This window comes from Mesoplodon mirus (assembly GCF_964341445.2).
Source record: "Mesoplodon mirus genome assembly, chromosome: 7".
Taxonomy (NCBI): Eukaryota; Metazoa; Chordata; class Mammalia; order Artiodactyla; family Ziphiidae; genus Mesoplodon; species Mesoplodon mirus.
Window position 1 is genome coordinate 122,096,461 of NC_138983.1, and position 24,516 is coordinate 122,120,976.

Genomic DNA, 24,516 nt, shown 5'->3' on the forward strand with positions numbered 1-24,516 from the left:
TTTATTAAAACAGAATTAAGGCCTCAACTTGAAGGATATATAATAGGCAGTAGTTTTAATAGTTAGTCTACTTGGAGTTACTGTATGAATTTGAATATAAAGGAAACGTAATTCTTTCAAAAATTATCCATAATTCTGATTTATTTATTGTTTGTTTATTTATCTAGCCTGACCTTTTTCTCTATTAGTGAAATAAGTTATATTTGTGCAGTGTTATCTTTTCTCTTTGATGGATTTCAGAGTATAGTGATTTCAGAGGATAATTGTTTTAAGTTGGGAAAATTCAACTTTCTCTAATGTTTTTACATATAAACTCAGCTTTCGAATGCTTGTGCTTTCTTGCATTACCCAAAACATTTGGGAAATGAGCTCATCTCAACTCATCTTATTCCCAAGCCCCAGCCCACTCCCCAGCCCCCAGTGAGTCACCCACCACATTTCCTTACTTGAGTTAATGCTAACACGACCCTCCTAGGGTATTAAGAATCTCAGAGTCGGGCTTCCCTGGTGGCGCAGTGGTTGAGAGTCCACCTGCCTATGCAGGGGACACAGGCTCATGCCCCGGTCTGGGAAGATCCCACATGCCGCAGAGCGGCTGGGCCTGTGAACCGTGGCCTCTGAGCCTGCGCATCCCGAGCCTGTGCTCCTCAACGGGAGAGGCCACAACAGTGAGAGGCCCGTGTACTGCAAAAAATAATAATAATAGAATAAAAAAATAATAATAATTAAAAAAAAGAATCTCAGAGTCATTTGGACTCCTAATTTCTTCTTTGGATTCTTCCCATCTCTACTTGCCCTCTGTTCACTTCCACTTCCTGTAAAGCCTTCCTTCAGCATCTCTCTTGAAGCTGCCCTTTCTCCTCCGTTCCCCTACCACCACCACCGAGAGGACGTTCAGGATTGTATTATGTCACATCTGGGGCAATGCCAGGGCTTCCAGGTTGGTTTACCCACCTTCAGGTTTTCTCCATCTTCAATTTTGCCTAGATTAACCTTCCTTTAATACAAATGAGCATTTCATTCCTCTGACTAAACACTGTCAGTGGGTCTCCACCAGGTAGGGGATAAAATTCAAGCCAGAGTTGTAGCCATGCAATCAAGATGCTCTCTGCCTGGCTCCAGCACTGTCTCCCACTGCTTTGAGGCACAGACACGCAGATCCTGATGCTCTGCTCTCTTCCCCACCCTCTCTCCACACATTCTTGCTTCTTTGCTTTCATTCACGTGCCTTTCTACACTTGGAATGACTCCGTGTCCACCCAAAGATCCATGTACTGAAAATCTCATAACCCAGCCCCAAAGACAGCCCCAAAACTGTCTCCTCATGAAGACTCAGCCAGAGGAGAGCTCTTCCTCTGCTCAGGCCTCCTGCACCACCACCGTTGGCGATCGCCCCATACGGGACACTGTTATTCCTGTCACTTTGGTATCGTCATATGCCTGCTCCATTGTAAGCTGCTGGGGGGGTTCAGCTCGTTAACTCGTACAACACCTAGAATAGGGCCGTATGATTAATAAGTTGATAACCTTTGTTGAATGGTGCCTTTATAATTCAAACCTGGAAAGCTAAAAAAATGTCAAACTCATGGAAGTGTTCTGTCTTTTCAGCAAAACCCAAAATCACCTACGTAGAGAACCAGACTGCCATGGAACTAGAGGAACAGGTCACACTTACCTGTGAAGCCTCAGGAGACCCCATTCCCTCAATCACCTGGAGAACATCCACCCGAAACATCAGCAGCGAAGAAAAGGTATAATGTCGCCCAAGAGTTTCAGGGCCATGGAATGCAGACTCTACGTGGATTGAGTCTGCCCCATGCCCAGTCCTCTTCGGTGAACCAGAAAATGGGATGTGGTCACTGGAGGCTGCAGCCGGGTCCTATGACCCCCCTCCTCCAGCCTGCCCTGACTGTGGCCTGCTCAGCATCCCCTTGAGATGGAAGGGGCACAATTCCTTGCATGGATTTGCAGGGGTGTGATGTTAGTGGGTATGGTTAGGTTAGACGTTGCAGGGAGGAAGGGGATAGTGATTTTCAAACCAAGGTTATGGAGCTGGGAGGAACAAGGAAAGTTACGGTCCCAGTGCACTGGGTGATATTAGCATCATCTCAGGAGCACCCAAGGAAACGTGTCCTGGAACTAATAGGGATCATGATGAGCCTGTTAATTCTTCTCCTTGTGATTTGTGTGTTCATGCTCTACATGCACTATATGCACAAAAGCTTGGTTGCCTTTGTGTCTGCCTGTATTCTCGGCCACACTTGCATATCATTTTGTTCTAAAGGCAAAAATAATTGGCAGTTTCTACGTGATGATGATTATACCAGGTTCTACAATATATTCTCTGAGAGATGAAGAATATTACAGCAACCTTCCTGGCAAATTTAAATGACTGGGAAGATTTAGCTTTCAAGCACATGGATTTATAGGCCACTGGAAAAGCTGTCTTTATTATTAACAGTCTATAAAAATTGAGGGAACCCCACATCAGGCAGCCTTTTGCTGTTGAGTGGGCCAAAAGACAGGGGGAGGAAGAAGCTTGGTTTTAAAGCAACTTAAACCTTCTTATGGCACTTCTCCAATCTCATCTCATATATCCTGTAGTAATGGGCTTCATTTTAGTTGGCCAGAGCTTTGTCACCTATTCAAGGAGTAATGGCCTTAGCCTTAAAGAACATTTATAATGGATTGCTGATTGACTAGAATGTCACAAAAGATAGATCTTCACTCTTCTGCCTGCCTAAAGGAAATCCCTAGAGAGGGTATACTTAAATAAAGCTAAAAAGGGATAGCGTGAAATTTCAGAGCCAAATTTGGGATTTGCATTTGAAGAACTGATTTCTCTCCTACTAATAGAAAACAAAACTAAATCAAGAGGAACAGAAATTGCTGTTCCAAAAAAACCCATTAATTTTTGCAAGTTTTACCTCCAGAGTTGAATTCAACCTAACAAAAACTCAATTGAGGAACTGCTAAGTATTTTTGAAACTTGCATATGCTGTTTGATATTGTGAAAACCAACTGAATTAAGTAATGTAGAGTTTACTTGGATACTTTATCAACATTGGAATTAAACCCTCAGCTCAGATTTTAGCTCCCATCATGTGTGTTACGTGGATTGAATGTACATTTCAAGGCTTAAACCACAGGGCTGCCACCTGGCAGATTTTTCTACATCAGGCTTGAGAGTAGATTTGTCCAGAATGACCCAGTGTATATCTTTGATCTAGAGGGAAGGACAGAAATAACATCGACCCCAGATGAATGATGGTTTTAAATTCTATATCTTTCCTAGGAGTAGCTCAACGGTCAAGCTAGACCAGAAGAGTTATTAAGATTTGTGCCTACCTCAGGTCCTTTAATAGCTGGGCACTTCTGGCTTGTATCTGTGAATTCATTTTTATAGAATAAGAACAAAAAACCAGGTATTAATACACACTCATACTTCCTAAATATTAAAACCAAGGATGTCTAGCAGAGACCATCTCAAGCCAAGTAGGCTTTGCATAGTTCAATTATCAGTGTAGATCATTAGTCTCAATCTGAGATAATTATTTAAGCCCAGCCACATAGGTTGTGTTGCGCTTTCTTTTACTGTGGACCGCCTTCAGGTGACATTACTGCAACATGAATGAATCAATGTTAGAACAAGCCTTCCAAATTGGCCAGTGATGTGACCCCAGATCAGCATATTTGCCTAAACGAAATGCTGTGTAGAAAAATTGCTATTACTGTTCATTACCTATTGACATCAAAGAGGCATGATAGCCATCTTATACTGGGAAACAGAGATGGCCTATTCGTGAGTCAGGTGGTCTCCAGATAGTAAATTTCACTTTTACTTTGGCAGCTGCTCCTCGTTTTCTCCTCCAGCTGAAGTTGCATTATACATATTGATAATTAGGTATCAAGATTATTAGAGTCACACAATTATAGGAGGGGAAGAAAACAGTTTTCTTTTTAAAGTCAAGACTATGCGCTGAGCAGTAAGAATAGCCAACTGTTTCTCCTGGGAAGGGAAAGAAGCCTCCTCAGAAAGTAGATCACATAACCTGCCAGAATCATAGAAGGTTGGAAGGAATGGTCCTTTGGAGGTTCTCTAGTCTCACTGCCAAAAATTCACTCAGCCCCTGCTTGAAGGGTGACAGTGTCAGTTCTTTGCAGTCAGATGGCCAACACTGATGGTCAAGAGGCCCTGCTTCGGTGCCCCTGCCACTTCTCAGCCTTCCAGCCCCTATAACTCAGTCCTTTGTGTGAGAGCCATTAACTAGCTCTCCAGTTTTCCTTTACTCAGCCTTCTGTCCTGTAACCCATCCGGTTATTTTCACTGCTGCTCTTATCTTACGGTTTCCACACCCTTCACCTTTCTAGTTGTCCTGTACTAGAGAGCTTCACTTCCCTAGTGTCCCCTATAACTTTGTGGTGCCCAGTATAGCTAATGCAGACTTCCTGGCTCATTGCTCCCTTGGTCTGGACACTGAAATGCTGTCAACATCACGTTAACCCGTTAGCAGTTTCCTCACTCTGTTGTCTCCTGTTGAGCTTGTAATCAACTAAAATGCCCAGTTCTTCCTGGCATGAACTGCACTTAAGCCGCATATCCCCTGTCCTGCCCTTATGCAATTGATTGCTTAACCAATAATGTAGAATTTTATATTTATTTCTATTAAAAATTGTTTTGTTTGTTGCAACCCAGTATTTCTCAGTGAGGGGCCACAAATGACAGTTTGGGAAGACTCTCTCTTCACTGGGACTGTCCTGTGCATTGCAAGATATTGAACATCCCTGGTGCCTTCCCTTTAAATGCTAGTAACGAACTCTAATCATTGTCGTTACCAAAAGTGTCACATACAGAAACATTCCTTGGCTTGAGAACGACTATTTTAGTCCATCTTTCTGACCAGTCAGGACTGGCTTTCATCAGAACTGTCCTTAGAGTTCTTTGGGTCCAGGGCATTTCAACCAATGGAGGTCCCCCCTGTTTTATCTATGTTTGTTAAAAGTAATGGGGTATAGCAGTCGATGGTGACCCCAGTTCTAAGCACAAGACCCAAGGGCAGGCAATTCAGCCTTCCCCATGCAACTGCCATCTAGCATCTCTATTAGCTGTTGCTTCCAACCTTGTATGAATGCTTCTTTGAAATATCTTTGTCCAAGTCACTGATAAAAATGTTGACTGGAACATGGTCAAGTACAGAGCCCTTAGAATGCCACCAGTGATTCCCTGGGGTGAGTGGCTCAGAAGGTGAAGCACATAATGCCTTGGTGCTCTCCTATGATTCTGATGACTTTCATGGAAGGCTCAATGCTTCCTTTAATAAAGTTAGTGACAACAGAAGCTGATGAAAGCAGCTTGGTCTTTTGCTTCACTGCTTAGTTGAATCTAGTGTTAATCCTTTTTAGGAGGAGAAGGGAGAAAAGGCTTTCACTCACAGGATTGTGGTGACTTTCTAATGGAATACTGATGTTCTTCATTTAAAAAAGAAGGGAAGAAAAGCAAACACCACTACACTGAGCCCAAAAGTCACACTCTGTCTTTGACAATGTCTCTAGGTTTAGTCTAGTCACTCATTTAAGATTGATTATAATCAGTCCGTTCGGCTTCAGCTAGTTGAGTTGGTTTCACTCAACACATGATAATAGCTAGGCTAAGTTTGGGTCACTGAGATCATTAGAGGAGATCATCTGTCTGAAAGTTAATCCATTTCTTAGTGGTCACTAGTCTGTTGACCAAAAAAATTTGAATATTGTAATGGGTCAGTTTGGTCGATGTGTATGGAGGTCATTGTGGTAACTGCAGATACAAAGAAAGTTTGTGCATCCACATCATTTTATTACCCATCCTATCGAGGCTCATTTTTTAAATTGCCAGGTATTTTAAAGACCCACAGTGAGCGGTGCCAAATTCCAGGTACCATTTACATATTGAGTGAGAGCCCTGGATGGTAATTTACATACTCTCTCCCTGGCAGAACAAGTCCAGTGTGTGCTCATTTGAATGTATCAGTGCCTTTGAAGAGACTGGGAAAGAAAGGCTTGTGAAGCCTTAATGTCTAAGGAGAAGGAGAGGGGCAAAGAGTTGAGATCAGAAGAGATAGAAATAAGTGAAAGGCATTTCATGAACCTTGAATTCTGAGTAGACAGAGTATCCTACAAAAAAAGAGAAACCTTTTGAAATTCTGGATTCCCTAGAAACTGAAGTTTCTTTTCACCAGGGAGAATTCCTCATTCAATATAAAACAGGTGCTCACTCTTCAACATTGGGAAAGGTGCCTGCATTGAGCAGCTGGAGTCTAGTTTATCCAGGATGTGGGCAGAAGTATAACAGGGAATACTTAGGATACGTGTCTATCACTTCACTTCACTTTAATTTGTATACATACTCCTACAGACTTGTGTGTAAGATCATAAAACATGCAAATATTAAAAGAAACTGGAACTAACAGTTTTGGGAGCACTGCTAATCATATACTAGTTTAGGTTTTAAGTATGTATATTTGCATATCAGGTTGTCTTAAAGTGGGCTACATGCCTTCATCAAATGATCAGGGTCAAGATATATCCTATTATCCTACCAGGCACACAGGTAGAAGGTCAGGCTACTATAAGCATTGTGTTACTAGCACCTACTTATTCTAAAAGCCACAAAACCACAGTAAGTTAGGAGAGACACAGGAAGAATCGTATCTGAAAAACAAACAACTCCATATGATAGGGCCCCTGAAAATTGTCTTGATTTGTGCAGCCCTGGCATGTGGCAGACAAGCTTCTAAGTGATGTGGAAATGGCAACCACATTTGACATGTTGGCCCACTGTTCCTTTGGTCTATGCGTGTTCCTCTGTTCTCACTTTCTTCCTCATGCTAATATCATGTGACATAATTCAACATCTCCATCCTCATGTCTCACAAAAGCTCCTTGCATTTAGTGGACTCTTACTGAATGTCTGCTAACTCATTTGCATTCCCGGGATTGCATTAACTGTGTCTCTGGCGTCGTTTCTATTCTTCTTCCATCTGAACGTGAGGGACAATCAGGCAGTCATGCCATCTAATAAAAAGAATAATGCATGTATGATAGTTTTGACTCCCAGCATGAAATCAGAAAAACTGTAAGCATAGTAGATTCCCCAGTGCTGGATAAATAAAAGTCTTGATGTGGGTAGGAAAATACCTGAACCCCCTTTGTGAATGCCGTCTTTGATGACGATGGTGAACGCTTAAGCCTGCGTGTCATCTGGGCGTCCCTCTGCCTTTAGGAACCAACTGGAACGTACCATAGCACTCAGAGTGCAGTATCCTCAAAGCTTCCTGTCTTAAGGGCTACTTCTCCTTCCTCATGTACCCTTCTGCTCCTTTCTGTGTTCCTTTTTTTTAAAATAAAAACTTGATTTTTAATAGAATGCATGCAAAGAGTTACAAAATGCATGAGCACAAAATAGTATATTGGTGATAAGCTGTCCAATAAAATCCAAAGGAGGAAACCTACTCTAGAAGCATCTCTAGACTGTGTGGTTAGAACTAGTAGTATCACCTAATATTACGAGGAATATTCAAGATGTTTTGGAACAGGAGCAGTCTAATGTATCTGCTGGTATCCATATGTACGTCTTCTAAAGATTAGGAAAGCCTTTACCTTTGAGTTATACATCTTCATGTGCATAAGTGGGGGAAGAAAGCTGAACATAAGCTAAATCCTAAATTAAATTGGGTAGTAAACACACCGTTGACAGTGGGCCTTGGAAAAAGTTCTGAATTACAAAAGAAGCTGCATGTGCACGGAATGCAGTGTGATACATCAGTTCTCTAAAGCAACATGTTGTAAACTTTTACTGCTTTCTTGTTGTGTTTTATATCTTGTTCTCTACAGGCTTCGTGGACTCGACCAGAGAAGCAAGAGGTATAGCTTACCTGACCACTAGCCAGTCTGTAGTTTTGAAAGCATTACAGTTCAACTCACCATTACAGTTTAATAACCTGACATGCTAAGACTAATTACTAATTTAGTAAGATTAATGAATAGGTCAATAGTGGTAGACATTACTTAGCAATAGTGTCACTTTAGGATGAGCAAGCAAGCTGTGTTGGGAGTGGATGAACAAATCCTTATTATTTCCTAAAACTGGATCTTATTCTCTTGCTGGTGCTGATAAAATCACATCCAGGTAATTATACTTAGAGAAATAAATGGCCCCAACTCCCAGGCCGGGCATTTTGAAATGATAAAAATTTTGACTCTTACCTGGTTGATGTGGCTTTGGATCATAAAGTCACAGAGTTAATGATCTAAAAACCCACTCAGCCCTTACCTTTCCAGCTCAACTCATCTTGTTGCTCACTTAATTTTATCATGACTGGTCTTGGTAAATTACCACATCACATCTCATCTTGGAGCAATGCAAATGACATCTCTCATTGGTTTTCCCAAATTGCTAAACGTATCTATGTTACTTTTATAGAGCATTAAGTTTATGAGATTAGAATGATTTGTCACAAATGGCTCTTTTTTTTTTTTTAAGTCAGTAGCATATTTAGCCTTTGAAATTTCTCTGACTGCTTGCTTCAGTTTGGGTAATGTGGGACTTAGTTTGAAAACTGAAGCTAAATATAAATCTGTAGATTGTAATTGCTGTATCCCCAAGACCCTACTGATGATCATGCCTGTCATTCTTGACCTGATTTGTGTGATTAAGTGACAGATAGTGAAATAAAAAACAGTATGTTTTAGATGAAGTTCAAGAATCGAATCTATAACTCCTTTTTTTAAAAGTAGCCTTTTCTCCAGATGGAACTTTGATATTGTGTAATACTATAAATGTAGAATATGGCAATCCTGTAGACTGTATTTTAATTGAGTAAACCCATCCCCCAGTCTTGCGGAAATGATAATTATTCAGAACACATAACTCATGCGTTCAGGTCATAACTATAAATATTTAATGCTGTTTAATATTTAAAAGGTGACTGCCTGTCCCCAGGCACTGATGCTAGTTTCTGCACCCTGCCGTCATCAGATCTAATTCATTATAAGCTCTCTTTGTATCATTCCTTCCTCCACGTCGTAGGGACTGTAGTTAGGTGCATCCCCTCGCTAAAACACTTGCCTCCTGTAAACACTCCCCAGGAGTGCTGTCACAGACTGGGTGTTCTTATTGCCCAAAAGTCATGGGCTCGTTGGGATTGGGGAAGGGAGAAAAGAAGGGTTAATTATCAGCCACTCCTGAGCCACTCCCCCTCTCATTCTGCTTGGCCTTGCGCATCTCCCCCATCACTCAGATTTAGACGGGGCCAGACGAGGAGCTGAGATTTATCAGGGAGCATTAAGGAGATGTTGAGAGAATTGTTATTATTAGTGGAAGTAATTGGTTTACTCCCAGGAAAGCAGACACCTCACTCCATTTTGCAGACGTGTCCTTATCTTAAGTTATCTCGCTCTGGACATAATTGACTTTCAACTGAGTTCTGCCCCCTGGGGCACAGAAGTTCCGTTCCCTCCTATTTGTCTCAGTCAGGAATGAAGACCATGAGTCCAGATGAGTTCAAAAGAAGGCTTGGGTCATGGCTGATTTCATTCTGTAAGTTCTGGAAAGCCTTAGGACTTTTCCCTGCAAGAAGAGAGACAAAAATGTTTTGATGAGAAGAGCAATTATAATTGCCCTTCGTACGTTTTTGCAAAACCGGGTCTTCTTGCCATAGTGATCTTTTCATTCATGCCCAGGGTTTATCTGCTTCCTCCTCGAGTCTGGACCATCAGCATGACGTGTGGTCTGGATGGCTTGGAGGTGGTGCTCTCTGACTTTGTCCTGGTGCCAGAGTAAATCATTTCAGAGGGAGATAGTCCAATCACACTGGAGTCTGTCTGCGTCCCCTCGGAGGGAGAACTGGGCGCCTGGCAAATAATTCCATCATCAATCCTGTTTTGAGCCACCACAAAATAAAATTCTCTATGGAAGGCTGCCTACTGCTCTGCTGACATCATTAAATGAGAAAATTTTCCAGAGAGAAATTTAGACAAGGAGACCAGAGAGAAGGGGGAAAAAAAGTAAGGCTGTCAATGCAACCATTGCCTGAGCTTCTCTTTGACCATTTTCTAGATTAGTCTGAGTAAACACTGCTCATGCCCCCCTTTGTGGTTACTTGTTAATGTCCTTCTCTTACCTACACAACTTTCTTTGCATCTTTTGCTGTTGTATCCTTCCTTATGGAAAAGTTCTCTTGACTTCGGAAAGATTCTGATCAGTTTTCCGTGTTTGTGGTGGCAGCCCCAGGACAAATCCTGGGTGTGTGACAAAAAATTACAGTTCAGTCACTGGCTGGCATCACTGTTGGCTGAACCTGTGATCTCACTGAGATAACCAGAAAGGCCGGGGTGAACTGTGAATCCCCTCTGCCTTCATTCTGCTGTCTTGAGAATATAGGAATGACAAGCAGGTCAGGTCAGCCCTCAGAGATACTTGCAGCGTTGACCTCACACTCCTGAAGCCACGAGTTTAGGTGATGCTTCAAGATTGTGTTTGGCGCATGACTGTAGACCTTTTTTTTTTTTTTTTTTGCTGTACGCGGGCCTCTCACTGCTGTGGCCTCTCCCGTTGAGGAGCACAGGCCCCGGACGCACAGGCTCAGCGGCCATGGCTCACGGGCCCAGCCGCTCTGCGGCATGTGGGATCCTCCCGGACTGGGGCACGAACCCGTGTCCCCTGCATCAGCAGGCAGACTCTCAACCACTGCGCCACCAGGGAAGGCCGACTGTAGACTTTTGAGATAAGTGCTCCACACCTGCCTGTGTCAACTCCCATTCATCCTCTGGGGTGCAGCTTCTCAACCCATCAGCTTCACAGCTTTCCAGGCCTTGTGGAGGCTGAGAGCCAAGGCATCTGGGCATTCCTGTCAGAGAGGGGTAGCCCTCGCTGCAGTAGGTAGTGATAGTTTTGCTTGGCTTTTCTGCCCGTTTGCTGGCAGTTGTGTTCTGGCTTCTGGATGTGAATGTGATGGGACTTAAATAATTGAAACAGATTAGCTCTACCAATGATGGGACTTTTTGTGGTAGATCTGAGGCTTCTGTCAAGGCCAATGGTGTCTTGCTTTTGAGCTCCCCAAAGTGGCTGCCATATGATATTTCAATGCTGGGTTTTGGGCTTCCAAACCAGAAGCTAAAAAGAACCTGAAGGCAGGTATTCTTTAGTTCTTTAAAGACCCAGCCTCATGGGATGACGGGCAATATGCATAGCACTCACCTGTCTATCTCTATGGAATATGGCTCACTGGACTTAAAAAGCATGGCCCAGCCTACGAGGAGCTAGACTCCTTCTTCGTATTGCCAGCTTTCTTGAGGGTCTGAACTCAGACCGCATGCCTAGACTCTTCCTAGGCCAGCAACCAGTTTACTTAAGAGTGTCGAGGGGGGAAACCCCTTGGAAATATTTCAGTGCCCATTGCCCAGGGCTCATATGCTTATTCCCTGTTTGACCAACTCTTGTAATTCCAGAGACTCAGGAAGACAATTCTAGGGTCAAGGGCTAGAATATGGTGACTGTAGTGTCCAGGATCCCAAATCTGCCTGGGATTCTCTGTATCACTCTTCCGGGAGAGGGGACCCAGTTCCCCTCACTTCCAGCTCAACAACTCCTAAGCTCCAGATTGTTGGACTTTTTTCAATGAAATTATTTTACTTTTAAGCATCCAGGAAAGTAAGACATCTGCAGAAATACGGATTTCTGGTACCATTTCTTTTATTCAGATTTCCCATTATGTGTGCATGCACCAAGGAACAGGCAGATGGGCAGGGGGCTAGAAGGAAAGGACGGGAGTGCAGGCTTTCCAGAATCTCACGAGGTGGGACTGTTGCCGCTGCAACGCCTGCTGGCCAGACTTTGGCTTCCATTTTAGATGTGCCAACCAAGTCGTCTTGGGGGCCTTGGTTGTCCTTCTCAAGCCAATCTTGGCACATAGGCTAGGCTGCTCGGGTAACCTGAGTCCCATTTTCTGTTTGGGATGCACCCAAGTTCCCATAGTGCTCTCCGGAGCCTCCTTGCAAGTCGGTACCTAAAGCGAGACTCAGACATTGGCCCAGAGAGCAGAGAGCCGTGAGGCTGGTCGCAGACAGTGAGGGCCCGGCCTCCCGGCCCCGCCCAGCCCCGGGCCTGACGCTGTCCCTCCCCTCCTGGCAGACCCTGGACGGGCACATGGTGGTGCGCAGCCACGCCCGCGTGTCGTCCCTGACCCTGAAGAGCATCCAGTACACAGACGCTGGGGAGTATATCTGCACCGCCAGCAGCACCATCGGCCAGGACTCCCAGTCCGTGTACCTCGAAGTGCAGTGTGAGGAAAACGGTGGGAAGACAGGGGGCGGGGAGGGCCGTGCAGGGCCGGGATGGCAGAGGGAAACAGCTGCCAGGGCCCGGCCCATGGTGGTTGGCCCCTGGCCATTTCAAAGCTGTGTCCCCAAGGCACCCGTTCACGCCATCCCCCGGCTTCTTACAAGTCTGCGTGTCTCCCTGTGCAGCTCATGGGAAGTGACCCTGATCTCTGCTGTCCCCCAGGACCAGCTCGGCCTCAAGGCGGGACCAGCTTCCTGGTGCCAGGAGACGGAGTGGGGGGAGGGGTCGCGATGGTGGCAGTCTTCCTGAGAGCTGTTGTCCCTCTTTGCAGATGCCCCCAAGCTTCAGGGCCCTGTGGCTGTGTACACTTGGGAGGGCAACCAGGTGAACATCACCTGCGAGGTGTTTGCCTACCCCGGGGCCACAATCTCATGGTTCCGAGATGGTCAGCTGCTGCCAAGCTCCAACTACAGCAACATCAAGATCTACAACACCCCGTCCGCCAGCTACCTGGAGGTGAGACATGGGGGCAGCGGGCGGGGTGGAGGAGACACCGCTTGAGAATGGGCAGGCTGCTGGATACAGCTGACATCTTCTCACTTGCTTCTCTGGCACGTCCTGAGCAGGGGAGCCACTGGCTGAGGAAGAAAGTGAGCCTCGGCCCTCTTTCTCTCCCCGCAGCTAGATTGGGGCCTGGGAGGTAGAGTGTGCCTCTCCCATGATCCCCTTTTCTGTTCTCTCTGGGTTAAGGCTGGGCTGCAGCTTTACTGATTCTATTCTCTACTAATTTGAGTTCAGTAAATAAGGATCTGAGGTGGGGGCCATTCTGTGGGACGCTCGTAACTCAAGAGCTCCTTCTTTCTAAAGGTGACCCCGGACTCTGAAAATGATTTTGGAAACTATAACTGTACCGCAGTGAACCGCATCGGACAGGAGTCTTTGGAATTCATCCTTGTCCAAGCAGGTGAGCATCCCTTATGGCTGCACCACCCTCACCCTTGCCGGCCCTTTTTGTGACCTTCTGTGAGGACAGTAGTGTGGGAAGAAGAGGGGGTGAGGGTCAGGAGGCTGGGAGCTCTGGGGGCTTTGAGGACCTGGACATGGGACACGTTGGGAAAGAATTGCATGATGAGGTGGACCAGGGGGAGACAGGATATAGGCGACAAGATTCCCAAGAGTTGAAGGAAATGAGAGAGATGTGTTTCATGATTGGGAGTTACCTCCTGGGCCAAATCAGGCTCACCTGAGTCTCCATATATGTCCTTTCCACAGACACCCCATCATCACCATCCATCGACCAGGTGGAACCATATTCTAGCACAGCACAGGTACAATTTGATGAGCCAGAGGCCACAGGCGGGGTGCCCATCCTCAAATACAAGGCTGAGTGGAGAGCCATAGACGAGGAAGTGTGGCATTCCAAGTGGTATGATGCCAAAGAAGGTAAGTTGCAGGGTCCCGGTTTACTTTAGAATGATGGCTCTGGGCACATGCTCACCCCTTGCGTTCACCAGATGCTGGCACCCTGACTGCCCATTTGGGTAGGGTGCACACCACTCCCCAATACTGAGAGAGGCCAGGTGCCACCACCTGCCATCCTGTTGCTGTTCCTATGCTGCAACACCATCACCGGCCCCCAGACTTAGGGTGTGGTCACATCTTATGTAAGTTATTGGTCTTCTGCCCCCTGGTACTTCAGAACCTGGTTCTCCTGACCGTGCCAGGATAGATGAGGCCAGCTTAGCCACATGCAAGCGGAAGCCCTGCTTAGGTGCTGAGCACAACCAGAGGAGTCCAGTCCACCCCTGCTCTGCATATTTGGGTTCCATGTGCTTCAGGTTCTCTGCTCTCACCCATCCAGTCCTGCTTGGGTCTATTCAGGGACTGCCCTGTAATCAACCAAATAAGCAGAGCCAGCAAGACAGGTCTGCTCTGAAGTCAATCCTATGATATATTTCCAAACCACACATTTGAAAACTAACCCTTGGATGACTGCAATTTGAAGTCTCTGAGCTCGGATCATCTTTCCCTGAGGACTGAATATATTTATGTCTAGCTCTCCCTTTGGGGTATAATTGGAATAACTCAGTGAAGTAGGTTTTGTTTCTGTAGAAATTTTTAATCCTGGAAATAAGGGTAGAATTGGGAATGGGCTAGGACACGGTGTCATAGCAATTCAGAGACATCTTCCAACCCAGTTTTACTGAGCATTCATCCTGCCAGGAAGCTCCTATCACTCCTTCAGCTTTCAGGAGGGCTGGGAGGACTTTCTGGGTAATCAGGATTAGAGCTAGAAGAAAATGATCCTTTACCTTCCTGACTTCTGCCCTGAAACCTCATACCAAATCTGTGGCTTTTTTTTTTTTTCTAGTTAACTTTTTTATTGTGGTAAAATATATTTAACATAAAATGTATTATTTTAACCATTTTTAAGTGTACAGTTCGGTGGCATTAAATACATTTACGTTGTTGTGCAACCATCACCACTGTCCATCTCCAGAACTTTTTCATCATCCTAAGCTCAATACCCATTAAACAATAACTCCCCATTCCCTACTTCCCCCAGCCCCTGGAAACTACCATTCTACTTTCTATATAGTTGACTAGTAATAGTCTCTGTATAGTTGACTCTTCTAGGTACTTCATGTAAGTGGAATAATACAGCATGTGTCCTTTTATGTCTGGCTTATTTCACTTAGCAAAGTGTCCTCAAGGTTCATCCATGTAGTGTGTGTCAGAATGTCATTCCTTTTTAAAGCTAGATAATATTCCATTGTATGTATCGACCACATTCTGTTTATCCATTCATCTGTCAGCAGACACTTGGGTTGTTTCCACATTTTGGCTGTTGTGAACAATGCTGCTGTGAACATGAGTGTACAAATACCTATTCCAGTCCTTGCTTTCAGTTCTTTTGCACATATATCCACAAGTGGAATTGCTGGATCAAATGATAATGCTATGTTTCATTTTGGGGAGACCTGCCCTGCTGTTTTCCATAGCAGCTACACCACTTCACCAACAGGCTTTTCCTCCTTTGTGATCCTTTTCGTATTTTCATGACAGCCAGCATGGAGGGCATCGTCACCATCGTGGGCCTAAAGCCCGAGACAATGTACGCGGTCCGACTGGCGGCCCTCAATGGCAAGGGTCTGGGCGAGATCAGCGCAGCCTCCGAGTTCAAGACGCAGCCAGTCCGTAAGTAAAGCCAGCTGCCCAGACTCTTCCCCTTGGGGGCAGGGGGAGCTGTGAGCGGGCCCATCCATTGTTCAGATGACAGCTTTTTGTCTTTCAGACCCCTCTGCTCACGGTGGTCCCACCTCCTAGTTCTCTCACCCTCGGTGATGGCTGATACCCAGTCCCTTTGTCCTCACTTTCTTTTTTTTTTTTTTTTTTTTTTTGCGGTACGCGGGCCTCTCACTGCTGTGGTCTCTCCCATTGCGGAGCACAGGCTCCAGACGCGCAGGCTCAGCGGCCCAGCCGCTCCGCGGCATGTGGGATCTTCCCAGACCGGGACACAAACCCGCGTCCCCGCATCGGCAGGAGGGCTCTCAACCACTGTGCCACCAGGGAAGCCCCTGTCCTCACTTTCTTGAAGGGCTTGGTGACACCATCATAGCAGCTGGTCCAGCTTGTTAGAATAACAGCCAGCAAGGAAAACCACTAACACATATTCTTAAAGACAATAGGAAGTATCACAGCAGCGTGGTAGGGAGGGATTTGGGTAGATTTGCTTTTTGTCACCAGGGCCCTAAGCACGCGGTGACCTGAAGGAAGACAGTAAAGGCAGTGACAGTTGACATAATTAGTTGTGGGATTTTTGATGCAGCAGAGATACTCAGTTATAGGAAAACGGAGCCTGCTGTAGGGTATATGAGCAGCAGCAAAACCCCAACAAGGCCAAAGGGAAAAACACGGCCTCTGACGTTCCTGCTCCTCCTCCCTTCCCACACCCAGAGCACAGTCGGGGTCTCCCTGGTCAAGGCCTCTTTCAGGAGTCGCTTCTTCCTGATCCCATTCAGGGTTGCAGCTCTGTTTGTCTCCATCACTCCCTGTTTCCTTAAACCAGGCATGCCGTACTTTTCCCTCCCTTCGCACACATAGCCAGGCTCCGGGTGAGCCCTGGTCTAGTCCTATCCATCCACAGACTGGAGTTCCTGCCCTGGGAGAATGGTGAGTCCATCCTGGTGAAGAAGATGCCGTAGCACAGACTCCCCCAGTGGTCACAGAGCTCCCTGGGCCCTCTCTGACTCCTGGGATTAAAAAGCACACGGGGGAATCCTTTGCTTTCTTCTCTCTGAAGCCGGGGGCCTGGGAAGTGATCCCCTTACCTCTTCCCAGAAGTTGAAAACTTGTCTCATCTTCCTCGTACAGGAATTGCTTCTTTCTGGATTTGCAGTAATTTGATAATTTTGAGTTTCCAGCTCCGTGTGTTCTGCGGATCCTATTCATTTCTTTTACATCTTATTTTTTTTTCTTGGGTCTGTCTCTTGTCTTTTCTTTTCGTCTGTGTTCCATCCATGGGATATGCAGATAGCCCTCTTCCACGTAAGTGCCTCTTCATACCTCATTACCTGTTTCTATAGCGTTAACATCTGCTAGTTCTAGTTTTTAATTTAGTTCTGGTCCCTTTTGTCCCCTAGAGGCTGAAGTAGATGATATCGTCCGGGCCCTAACCACACTGACCTTAGTCTAGTTGTGCTCTTGTTAATGTCCGTAGGTTACTCCAAGAGGCTAACACTCGTCTTGTTTTAGAGCATGCAATTTTTGTGTCTTTTGAAATTGTGTTTATTTATTAATTTCTGTGTGTGACGATTACCCTGTGGCAACATTTTGCTGAGGCAAGCGTGGCAGAGGTGTGCAGAGTGTCTCTGAATAACAGGCTATAGCACCGTCTCACCTTTAGCTTGTTGCCAGAAAAGTGACCACAGCCTCACCAGGCCTCTGTTCAAAGTCCCTTCATGGGCACAAGAACCTGGAAGGATTTTCACATTTGCTTTCAGGAGGTGAAAGAACTGAGCTCACTGCCTCTCCCTTTTCTGTCTGGCAGGATGGTAGCTGGAAGGTTCTAGGGAGAATGGGTAGGGGAACCTCGTGCAGCAGCAGCTGCGATTGTAAAGAGCAGCATGAACTTGGGTTCAAATCATGGGTACATGCATCCTGCAGGGGAGTTAAACCCCCAGTTCTGGTCAACTCTGTTCTCTAGCACTAGGTACTTGCGACGTGGATTTCCATGTTTGGGAAAACTGACCAGCTACTTAGTAGCTCTACTGCCAAGAATGCAGAAAGAGGGTGATTCTCCCCAGGAAGGACACCCTAGTTGTGTAAGCTGTAAATAGTGGATCTGGGAGCAGCGGTAACAAGAAGCACACCTGCTGCTCCGGGAACCGAACTGTGGTCTGGTCTCAGCCTGCATAGATGCCCCCCAAACTTTGCGTCTGCTGAGGCTCAGCTTCTTCCCAGGCTGAGCTCAGAATGGTGGAGGGAAGTCTTAAGCTGCACACTCTTTTCATAAAAAGCTCCTAGCTCCTGAAAGGCACTCAGGGAAGCTTATCTTTTTGAAATTTATTCAGAAATACTGCAGCAACAGCAGAAACTAAGCAGCTCAGTGTAGGTGTTCTGAGATTTCGAGCAAGTGCTAAATCTACTCTCTCAGCAGAGTTGGTTCCTGAATGAACCGGTTCTGGAAGGATTCAGAATCGTGTGTTGGGTGGAGCTGACGGCTAGGACTGACAGCTGTGTGCTCTGGGCTGGCAGCTCAGCTCTGCCCTGAGTGCATTCAGAAGGCACGAGGGCACCTTCCTCCTGGATCTTTGACCTGGTCTTCGGGTGTCCTCTCCTCTGGATTTAGCAGTGAACGAAGGCCAGCTTAGTCATATGACAGAGAGGAAGGCTAGGGTCAGGCCTCCTTCTGAGTGTCTAACTAGTAACGGGGCTTTGAGTACTGACTCGGAGGAACTGGGTCTTGAAATTCAAGGGTCATAAGCGGTTTTCATTCACTGCCAGCCCAGCCTTTGTTAGGGTGAGAATTTTTTTTTGTTTTAAAAGCCAACATTTAATGTTTTTAGAAAAGGAGACCTCTAGATTTTATTGTTTGTTGTCTGCCAGTATGAAGATGGATAATTAACCAAGATTCCAAGAAGTCCTTTGGAAAATGGTGGGGTCAGTTCTCTATTCCAAGTCAGTCATGAGTGATACAGCACCAGGCATTGCTAGTGTCATGAAAGGTCAGTTTTCTCAATCACCTAATAAAGGTATGGGTTAAAGAATTAAAAAGCAAACTTCTTTTAGATAAAGAGAATATGGCACAGTTTTAGAGTTGAACGTGCCTTTTTCAAGGGCTTGAGTAGAGTAAGAGAATATTATGCTCTCACTAAAGTTGGTTCTTATGGACTTTCCTTGCACCCTCATAGCCTTCCTAGAGTTGCTGAAGTGAGGATGTTTGCCCAAGGGGTATCCTGTCATGCCTAGAGCCATCCTGAGAAAAGGTTACAGTTGGAAGGAAGATGCCAACGTTTGCCACTGCCAGAACAAACCCCAGATATTGCTGCTAGAAAATGAGGATAAGTTTTAGGAAGGACCTTCTCTGAGGTCTCACTCCCATTCCTTGAAAGACACAAAGCCTGTCTGAACTTGAACAAGATCAGCCATCCATTTAGCTGTGGGCTTACACCGAGCCCAGGAACCAGGGGTGTTGGTTTCTGAAGCTGGCTTATCTTGCCCACGAACAGTGCATTCCCCTGCTGTGATGTCGGGGTGCAGGTGCACAGCCTGATCCTGTAGCACTGGAGGTAGGCGCTGGGTACACCCTACCTCCAAGGAGGAGACAGTATAGGGTCAGCAGGGGCTGGCGCCCGGGACAGAGTCAATGCTGCCGGCCCCTCCGGGTTGGGAGGCGTAGGGGAGAGCCATTCCTCAGCACTTGAAGTTTGTTGAAATGTCCCAATATTAGTGTTGCTCTCATGGTTCCTTCATAGACTACTCCACATTTGGGGGCATGAATATGTCAAAACAGGGATGTGCAGGTGAAACTAGCCAGTATCTCAAGGACTCCTGCTTCGGAGCAGCCCGATTTGAAAGCCAGGCTTACCTGTTGGGAGGTCCCTTTGTTTCTGGGAAGGCAAAGGAAGCTGTGGCTCCAGTGGGACAAACGGAATTCCAACCTGGGAAAAAGTCCCTGTTTCATGTATTTTTAGGCCAGGTGTCTGCGTGCTGTCACGAAACTCTTAGGTGGAAAGCTCACAACCTCTGTTTGCCCTGAGAGGGGCTGCTTCCCTCTCAGAGCTGCTAAAGCCCTAAAGAAATGATGTGACAATTTATTATGACTCTCTCCTCCACGAATGAAGCATACATCTTCAGAATCTCATTGTCTGAATGTTACCTATTCATTTGCTTCTGTACCGTGAAGCGACATAGACAATTTCCTTCCGGGTATAAAGGTTATAAGTGTGTCTCTACTTTTTAAAAGAGGCATCTTGAGACTTTTTTGCTTTCACAGTTTTGCCCCCTAGATGGCACATGGCAAGTATACGTTAAAGCACTGTAATCTATTGTGGTTAAAGCACACAAAACCCTATCCCTTTGCCAGAATGATATGGGCAATCATGCAAACAATTCAAGCCAATAAATAAATAAATAAAAAGGAAAAAAGGAGAGAGAGGTACACTTTTACCAGAACTAACCAGGCTATCAAGTCATGATGAGTTAGTAGCCTGTCTTGCTCTGATTCCAGTGACATGGTACTCGATGGTTTAATGAGGCACCCTCATCTGGAAGGTACGAGAAAGACAAAGCCATGCGTGTCAACGCAATGTTGGAGATACAGTGATGTTTTTCCAAATGTTTATACAGCTCTCAAAGGGGACTATGTTTTGTGATTGCTGATGGGACAACTTCTGAATATTGGCCAATGAAAAGCTAAAGATCCATTCAGTGTCCCAAATGTCTCAGATGCACCATTTTAAAGGTTCTCCATGCAGAAAGTTGGCTAGCATTACCTTGGTGAGTCCTGGCCCCTCGAACATTCCCTTTCTCTCGAGGGCAAGAATACCACTCGATGTTAATTTGCTTTGCCCTCTGTGCACACAGCAGCAGCCAGAGCATCACATTTCATAGGGTTTGGAGGGCAGCAGTGGCTGTCATACCCTCCAGATGCCAAGCCATCCCTACCTCGCCCAGTCACAAACATTAAGGAGGATAGTTGTTTCTGTTTCATTGGGACCTTGAAATCAGAGAGGGAGGCACACAGGTTCTGCTATAAATACGTGCCATCCACGTAGGTATATGCCTATATATATATACACATGAAGAGGTAGGTAATGGCAAAACCAAAGTGCTTTTCCCCTTTTCTGCTGGTTCACCTTAAGCTGGGGTCCAAGTTCCCTTCCCTCCTGACACCTGATCCTATGGAGACAGCTGGTCCTGCGGCACTGGCTCTCTGTTTTCAGGCAGGGTTGGAGGCCTCTGCAGCTGTTCCTGGCCCAGTCCCTTACCTGAACGGCAGGGCCTGGCAGGCGCACAGGCTCAGGGTTTGAAGTCAGAGAGGCCCTGCTCTCTGCTGGGCCGCCGGCCACCTGTTCTCACGCATGGGGTTCTCCTTCCCACTTATAACTTGCTTCAGCTTCTCTTACTGACACCCCCGGGTTGCCTCTTCCATTTTTCCCTTCAGTATCTGTGTGCCTCGATGATCTTTTTTTTTTTTTTATCTTTTTTTTTCACCTTCATTTTTCTTTCCTCAGCGGCTCCTGCTAGCTCTTCCACCCCTGTTCCATTGTCTCATCCGGATAGTGAGTATCATTTTCTTCATCCATCTCTCTGCAGGTTGCTTGCTCTCTGCCAGCCACAGTGGGTCTGCCTCACATTACCTCCCTTACCAGGTGATAATTCCACTCTGTTGGTGGAAAGCAGCACCGGGTTTTAGAGAAGCAGATGAGAAGTAGGCACAGGTCCCCTCAGATTCATGGGGGACAGCTCTCCCCACAAGAGGAGGCGAGTGGGAAGCGTGGCTCTGGACAGAAAACCCCGCAGACAGGCTCCCTGAGGCTGTGGCAGCCCCAGCCCTGTCCTCGGGATTCATAGTGGGCTGATTATTTGGAGAAGCCAAAGGAATTTCCCAAGAAAAATGTCTATTCTGCAGGGTCATTAGAAATGTTTGGGTCATTGTGTTTTCACCCTTCATTTTAACTGGCATAGTTGGATTCAGACATTGAAATTAGACAGTGAGGTCTGTAGCTTTTGCTTTCTCCATAAATGCATATATTTCTCGTAAATACTTGCGGGAAAAGAAACAGTGTCTGCTTGCAGATGTGCCTGGCCGTAGGCCCTTAGGCACATTATTGAGCCCTTTACCAGGGAGCCTTGTTTTTTCTTCTCTATAAAACGCGAGAAGTCATCATGCCCCCGCCCCCGGCAAATAACAACAAACCTGGCGTTTATCAAGCTGTTTGCCCACCTAGGAGCAGTGCCAGTAAGCCAGCCGTGGTGTCGCCAGTCTCAGGCTTTGTCACCCTGCCTGAGCCTCACTCGTTTACCACCTTATTTTATTCGGCTGCCCTGCCCTTTTGTTCCCCTGAGTCCCCGGGTGTAGGGAGAGCTCTGGGCCTCCCACTGTCCGGCGTTATGAACCCAGCACTCCAAAGGGAAAGAGCAGAGTGAGACAAGCTGCTGAGCGAGACCCGGGTGTCACGCCAGCATGTGCGCAGAGCAGCAGACAGTGCAGCCGGTGGGGCTGCCCGGCTGACCCTAGCCCCTTGGTGCCTCAGAAGCCCTGCACCTTGGGTGGAGCCTCGGGAGTGATTCAAGCCCCAAGCTCAGAGCCCTGTGTGGCATCTACTTGACTTGGAAGCAAGCCCTCCCACCCCACGCACTGCTTTCCAGGCAGTGGACTGTAGCAGCAGGAATTCAGGTTTGGGGACCAGGTTCAAATACCGCTCCACTACTCCTGTATGTAGCTCCATGACCTTGAATGAGTCACCCCACCTCTCCAAACCTCACACTTCTTATCTCCCAAAGGAAGGATAGATTCTACCTACTCTGTAGGTATTGATGATAATTAAAGATTAAGTATGAAAGACACAGAACACAGTGCCCAACACGTAGTAGCTGGAATTCATAGTAAGAACAACTGAGAGTTATGTTACTTCTTGCTGCGTGAGAATAATTTGTCAGCAAAATCACTGATGATCTCTTTAAAATACCTACATTCATATTGATAAATCAGGGACGAAGGAAATGAGAGAATACCTGCTTCACCATCTCTTTTTTTCTTTATAATAATGCCTTAATATATACACACACATATAGATATGTGTTTATGAATTTAATTTATCTCCGTTCCCTCTTTCACCTTTCTGTGCCCTTTCCATCCTTCATGTTTCCATAGCAACCTGGCCTCTTCCTACCCTTACCAGCACCAAACCATCTAGTGAGTACAGAGCTTAGCTGCCCAGGGCCAGACTGCTGCTTGTGGCAGAGCCGACTTCTGGGTCACAGTGCTGTCCCTGGTTCCCCCCCGAGTGCTCAAAGCAACAGTTGTGCATGCACGGAGGCTCCTTGCCTGGTGTGGGTCCCTAAGCATGCTGTCTGCCTGGCCAAGAGAGCAGACCCAGTGTCACCAAAAGACCCGGGGTGATTCTTGAAGAAAAACTCTGTGCACAAGGGGACTTTTCCAAATTTACCCACAAGTTAAAAAACCAGAAAATGATTAGAGAAATGCTGAGGAGACAAAAGGAGAGCATCTCGTCCCAGCTTTCATTGTCTCTCCCCCTCCGACACACACACACACACACACACACACACACACAGGCTAAAGTAGCATAGCTAAAAGACTGAGAACAAGGAGGGAAGGAATAGAAGCTGGCTGCCCCGGGGAAAGGGAGAGGGTGAGGAAGGAGGGAGCCCCTGCTCCCTGACAGCGCGCCCTCCTTTGCCTCCTGCAGAGTGTGGCAGTGTGTGCCCCGAGCACGCGGGGAAGGAGAGGGGCTTCTAGCCTCCCTCGTGCTAGAAAAATTATGGCCTCAAAAAGCATAACCAGGCTCTGTCAAGTTTGTGTGCTGAAAGTGTAGATGAAAGTTCTGGAATTCATCTCCTGATGGCCAAACTGTACCATCTTTCCCATCACGGAAAACGTTACACTTCATCACAATCTGTAACATGTTCCAAGCTAGTCTTTATAACGCTCTAATGACGTGGGCTTGTGTGTTAGGCCTTAAACTCCCTGACAAGTCAACCGGAACGTGTGTGTGTGTGTGTGTGTCCACAGCTGTGTGCGAGGTTTAGATTGTATAATACTTCTGAGTGCACAGGAAAAATGACGTGCGTCCCATTAAGGGTAGTCAGAGCAGAAGGCAGAAAGCAAGAATGCCAAGTACAGCTCCCGCTCTACTCCCTGGGCCAGGGTTTCTGATACATAATTGAACAGAGAAGAAAAGAGTTTCTGCGTGTTGCACGGAGTGGTTCCCTTTTCTACTTCAGAGCATAGCTGAGGCTCCTCTTTCTTGGTGTTCTCTGCGTGTGCGTGCTGCAGTGAATTTTAATTCCTGACGCTTTTGAGGTTACATTTTGTGAGCAGAGCAGGCGACAATGAGCTGCGCTCACATGGGTTTAATTCAGGTGATGGGTTTCTCTGCATTTGGAAAAGGAATGAAATTAACAGCACCCTTTCATCTGCTAACAACGCTGCTCTGGTCCTTTGCCGCTTGAGTGCAGTGTGTGTGCCGTGCAGAGCATAGCGGGAAAAGGCTACGTAATGCATTTGCACAACTTGGGTCATATTTAAGGTGTCTCACTGTAGGTTGTTCTTCTCTGGAAGGAAAACCATCTTGGATCCAGATTTTTCCTTAAGGGAGGAATTAGGTGTCTCTCCCCTGACATAGGTTTAATTTTTAAACATCAGGCATTTCTTCCCACAGGTAAAATGATGAGCAGTGACATCCAAAGAGAAGAAAGTTTGAGTCTTCTTTATTTTGAACCACTTGACTACTGACCCAAATTGTAGGTCCAAGTGGATCCTGGGATAAAGGAAAGACAGTCACGATTGGGCAGCAGCGTGTATTTAGCATGAACATATTTCTCAACTGTAAGGCAGAATGGAGCACGTGTGAATTGCAGTGAAACTAACAGCAGAGTAGCTGGAAGCATCCAAAAATCCATCAATCTTCTGTCAGTCAGGAGGGTTGAATATAAATGATGTCTTTTATTTT

At 46.2% G+C, this 24,516-nt stretch overlaps 1 protein-coding gene across 10 annotated transcripts in view; it reads left to right on the forward strand.

Annotated features, from left to right (window-relative positions):
- NCAM1 (neural cell adhesion molecule 1) overlaps nt 1-24,516 on the forward strand; it is a 325,922-nt gene that overhangs the window by 272,380 nt on the left and 29,026 nt on the right. For 8 of the 10 annotated variants that reach the window (XM_082626835.1, XM_082626842.1, XM_082626838.1 and 5 more), the window contains 6 exons: nt 1,609-1,751; nt 12,167-12,317; nt 12,648-12,832; nt 13,184-13,280; nt 13,589-13,759; nt 15,383-15,514. In XM_082626835.1, coding sequence (XP_082482961.1) covers nt 1,609-1,751; nt 12,167-12,317; nt 12,648-12,832; nt 13,184-13,280; nt 13,589-13,759; nt 15,383-15,514 — 879 coding nt within the window. Of the gene's footprint in view, nt 1-1,608; nt 1,752-12,166; nt 12,318-12,647; nt 12,833-13,183; nt 13,281-13,588; nt 13,760-15,382; nt 15,515-21,054; nt 21,103-22,697; nt 22,740-24,516 lie in introns of all 10 variants that reach the window. The other 2 variants (XM_082626844.1, XM_082626836.1) reach the window with 2 other exon arrangements.